Raw genomic sequence first — 4,834 nt, 5'->3', positions numbered from 1 at the left:
CATCCATATACGAGTCTAGGTAACTATTCGTACATTCATATAGATCTTTACTCTGTTTCCAATTGATTGAATTTCTATCTTTCAACCTCGTTCTCCGTTTATAGAGCTTGATACTCAACTTTTTGGAAGAGATATTGAGTTGATGATGCATGCTTATGTTTAGGTTAAGAAGTTCCATGTGGTTCTCCCTCATGGGTAGATCGGGTTTCACTAGGCAAAAACTTAATCTTAAAAACCTTCAGGTAGTGGGAATTAGAAGGCATCATTTTATAACCGTTACATGTATACTTCTTGAGTGTCTTTTGTTTTAATAGAGATCCTTGTTGGCGGATATAAACGAATATATTTTGATAGAAGCTGGAATGATCATATCAAATGTTAAGTTAACTATTCTGGATGGCCTTGCTTCGATGCTTGTTAATGCGTGTAAGTTATAATGATTATTTTCCATCATGCAAAATTTAGATTTTCGGTCTTAATTATAATGTGTCTATAAAACTGAAAACAAATAAGTCACACAGTTTAAGCCACCATTTGGTACTTACTTGGGTTCACTTTAAGAAAAATATCAATTTCAGTCGAAAACTGAGTTTGATTGGTAACTGAAGAAACATTATTCTTTTGGTACAGGCTTAGCTGGAGTCCGAGGTTGAAACTTTGTGTAATCATGGGGCACAGACATATTCTTGGTTGATCAAGCCTGGAACCATATTCACCCAGATAAGAGTCTAGAATTTATACATCACATTTTCATTCATAGGAATCAATCTTTCAACCTCGTTGTCCATTCATAGAGATTAATATCCAGCTTTTGTATGAGCTATTGGGTCGATAATGCAGCTTCTTTTAGGTTTAGATGTTCCATGTGGTGGTAATTGGTAAATGGGGTTCACTTGGCTAAAGTCGAATCTTGGTAAGTAGATACCCTCATGTAATGAGAACTGGGAGGACATATATCATCTCTTTAAATTCAGGTTAATATAATTATCCTCCATTGTTATTATTATCAAGAAACGTCAGGTGCACTGGATTCATTAAGTTCTTTAGTGTAACCTTGTCTCCACGTTAAATGTATTTAGTGATGTTTTCATGATCTAGTTCATATTGCAGGAGCTTGATGACAAGTTTCCTTCTGAAGAAGTAAGAGACATCTGAACCAGCTACTTCAGGCGTTCAAGTTCCTGAAGCCAACACAGAAGATTGTGTAAAAAGTAGAAAGACAAGCTACTTCACTAGGTATTCTCTTTTCCCCCACTTTTTATATGAACTGAAATTCCAAGTTTGCTAAACCCTTTTAGCGTTTTTCTTTTGCTCCTATTGGACTAGTGCTGCTTCTGGCCATCTGATCAACTTCCAGCTCGGCTACCAACATTTCATTACAACTAATAAGTTTCAGACTCTCACTACATTCCTCCTTTAACAGAAAAGTTCCCCACATTGTTATTATAACGACAAATCTTAGTGCCTGTTGTTTGGTCCAACAGCCAAGTTCTCAACCATCCGCACCACCAATAAACCGTCTCCAATCACTCTCTGTACATCAAAACGAAGAATCTGTAGTGAGAGTCATAACAACACATACCAATATCTTGGTTCAATCATATAACCAAAGACTAAAATTAAGTTTTGTTCTTTGTTTTGGTTCAATGGTATAAGAAAAACTATATACTAATTTGAATACTCAATAACCTTTGTTGGTTGGTCATGGGTTTAAGCAACGAAGTCAGAGAATAACTGAGCCACATATCTCTGAAGACGATCTTCATATAATCTGGTATGTGTGAATTGGATCTCATCTTCGCACACATTTTGGGTGATCTATATATTGACAACATCTCAATTTACTTTACATTCGTAAATCCCATAGGATACTTTATGCATCAAATTCTTAAGAACTAAGTAAATTGAAATAATGTAAAATGAAGCTGCTTGCTCCACAAACAAAAGAAGATTTTTTTTTTTTTGTTTCTATGAAATAAAGGTTAGAATATTAAGAGTCAAATTCAAGTATAGAATGTTTATAACAACATTGTATACCTTTCCAAACGGATGAGCAAAGAAAATAAACGTTTAAAATGATGCTTCTTGCTCCACAAGCACGCAGCATCATGACTTTCAACGTCTCCATGAATATGCTTTAACATATATATGTTTAATTAGTTTGAACAAAAAATGAGATGCTACTGAACCTTACGAATATAGCTTTCAGCGTCTCCATTATTGTCTCTTTGTCTTTAAGATTGGACCTCAAGGAGATTGTGACAGTCCTTAAACACTTAGAGGTTCCTAGGATGTACTCCACCAATTCTTTCTCTTCTTTTCTTCCTACATAGTCTTTCAGCTCAAACTTCTCCAGACTTGATGACAAGCATTCCGGATCAGGGAACCGTAGCATCCATGAAGCAGAGGCGACAGGAGGTTCATAGGTTAAACTCTGAGAAGCAACAATTGCTATCAGCTGTGAGAATTTGATGGTGCTACAATAAGATTAAGATTTTTTTTTTATTAGTTAGAAAGGATACTTACATAGTCAACAGTAAGTTCTTTTAGTTTAGGAGTATTTCCAAGAAAAAGAATGAGTGAATCCATCCAGTTTGAGTCGCATGGTGCTATGGTACACTGTATCAGCTGTGGGAATTCGATGGTGCTACAATACACAGCCTGCAATGGTGAAGGAAACCACATAAGTAGATGCAACAATGAGATCACAGATCTATAGAGAGAGAGTTACCAATTCATCTGTCAAATGCAAACCAAGATACGAGACCGCAGAAGCAGATCTTAACAACTTGCTCATATCATGGAAGCTCTGACCAATAATAAAAACATCCTGGAGACAAGGCATACTCTTGATCGACCAAGAGTCTCCTGAATGGTCACCAATGTAAAAGTGTTTTAATGCAGGAGTATCCACAACTAAAGACCTACCGGGATCTACTACATCATTCTCATCTGGTGACATGGCATTAAAATACAATAAGACCCGTAAAGAAGGCACTTTCACACTAAACTTGGCAACGTTGTCATCCTCATTACGCATCACATACAGTAACTCAAGAACGGGGCAGCTAGATAAGAGCGCAACTAGAGAAGCCTCGTCTTTATACACCACATAGTAAAGTTGGAGTCTTTCCAGGGAAGGGAGGCAAGAAGAAGTAGGAAAATCCACTAGGATCTTGTGGGAGAGTCTTAGATGCAAGAGAGTTTTGCATGTGTTAAGGCTCTTAGGCAATCTGGTTGGATCTGCGGACCATTGTAGCGTGAAAAATAGCTCTCTCACGCCACGATTAACAGCGTTTTCAACCCACTTCCCGACATCAGCATCGGTAGGACAATGTGGACCTAGTCGGATAGACAGTATTTGGAGGACAGGTGCTTTGTGAAATTCCATTGACTTGTTAAGAAACAACCAAACACTTACTTTCCTTTCTTGGTACGTAAGTACGGGCAGCATCGTCCAGATAAAACGCCATCTCTTAGACAAAATCATGGTAGATACAGCTTCTTCTGTCGGGATAGACAACAGTATCCTCACAAGTAAATCATCCGGCAAGGCACTGATCCTGTCTTCTTGACGTGAGTGATACATTCTTGGTATAAAACGCTTAAATATATTTATGTGTGTTTTATGTTTCTGCTGATAGAGTTTGTGTTCACGAGAGGCCCATAACGCTGAGCTGATAGAAGTTAGCATAACTGTTTTGGTCGGTGCTACAGGGTCGATCAATATAAGCACTATCTTGACTGGCAAATGCTTAGCAAAAATTAAAGCAAGCAACGGCTTTCCAAAGGAAGAGGAGTATATATGCTAGCAGTTTAAGTTATATATTGCTTTGTTACCAATATGGTCATTGTGTATTTGATTTGCTAAGCATTTGCCAGTCAAGATAGTGCTTATATTGATCGACCCTGTAGCACCGACCAAAACAGTTATGCTAACTTCTATCAGCTCAGCGTTATGGGCCTCTCGTGAACACAAACTCTATCAGCAGAAACATAAAACACACATAAATATATTTAAGCGTTTTATACCAAGAATGTATCACTCACGTCAAGAAGACAGGATCAGTGCCTTGCCGGATGATTTACTTGTGAGGATACTGTTGTCTATCCCGACAGAAGAAGCTGTATCTACCATGATTTTGTCTAAGAGATGGCGTTTTATCTGGACGATGCTGCCCGTACTTACGTACCAAGAAAGGAAAGTAAGTGTTTGGTTGTTTCTTAACAAGTCAATGGAATTTCACAAAGCACCTGTCCTCCAAATACTGTCTATCCGACTAGGTCCACATTGTCCTACCGATGCTGATGTCGGGAAGTGGGTTGAAAACGCTGTTAATCGTGGCGTGAGAGAGCTATTTTTCACGCTACAATGGTCCGCAGATCCAACCAGATTGCCTAAGAGCCTTAACACATGCAAAACTCTCTTGCATCTAAGACTCTCCCACAAGATCCTAGTGGATTTTCCTACTTCTTCTTGCCTCCCTTCCCTGGAAAGACTCCAACTTTACTATGTGGTGTATAAAGACGAGGCTTCTCTAGTTGCGCTCTTATCTAGCTGCCCCGTTCTTGAGTTACTGTATGTGATGCGTAATGAGGATGACAACGTTGCCAAGTTTAGTGTGAAAGTGCCTTCTACAATAACTTTCCACCAATGAAATTTAACTAATTCAGATATTTTCAATTTAATGTTTTTTAAAATTATAAAAAAGTTCATTAACAATATAGAAAATCTATATTTGTGGAACAAGAAAATAATCAAAAAAATCTTACTTTCGGAAACGGATGGAATATATTGATGGGTTTGGACAACTTGTAAAGTAAAATTTTTTTG

General features: G+C 37.8%; 2 protein-coding genes across 2 annotated transcripts in view; one reads left to right on the top strand and one right to left on the bottom strand.

Annotated features, from left to right (window-relative positions):
* The window catches only part of LOC106339160, an 8,493-nt gene extending 4,904 nt beyond the window's left edge, over window positions 1-3,589 (bottom strand). Inside the window, exons 1-4 of the mRNA XM_013777961.1 lie at window positions 2,732-3,589; window positions 2,527-2,661; window positions 2,190-2,434; window positions 2,038-2,135 (exon numbers count right to left, since the gene is read on the bottom strand). Coding sequence (XP_013633415.1) covers window positions 2,038-2,135; window positions 2,190-2,434; window positions 2,527-2,661; window positions 2,732-3,589 — 1,336 coding nt within the window. The remainder of the gene's footprint in view (window positions 1-2,037; window positions 2,136-2,189; window positions 2,435-2,526; window positions 2,662-2,731) is intronic.
* Window positions 3,590-4,037: 448 nt separating this feature from the next.
* On the top strand, window positions 4,038-4,658 carry LOC106339159 (putative F-box/FBD/LRR-repeat protein At1g22000). The gene has a single exon (XM_013777960.1). It carries the CDS (start codon window positions 4,038-4,040, stop codon window positions 4,656-4,658), a length of 621 nt encoding a protein of 206 aa, XP_013633414.1.
* Window positions 4,659-4,834: the final 176 nt, after the last annotated feature.

This window comes from Brassica oleracea, chromosome C4 (genome assembly GCF_000695525.1).
Source record: "Brassica oleracea var. oleracea cultivar TO1000 chromosome C4, BOL, whole genome shotgun sequence".
Lineage (NCBI taxonomy): Eukaryota > Viridiplantae > Streptophyta > Magnoliopsida > Brassicales > Brassicaceae > Brassica > Brassica oleracea.
Note: the sequence above shows the minus strand (reverse complement) of the source record. Positions and strands in the feature narration are given on the sequence as shown.

What these genes read in the sequence shown, in the direction of transcription:
- LOC106339159 (XM_013777960.1), top strand. Translation starts at nt 4,038, where the DNA reads ATGTATCACTCACGTCAAGAAGACAGGATCAGTGCCTTGCCGGATGAT.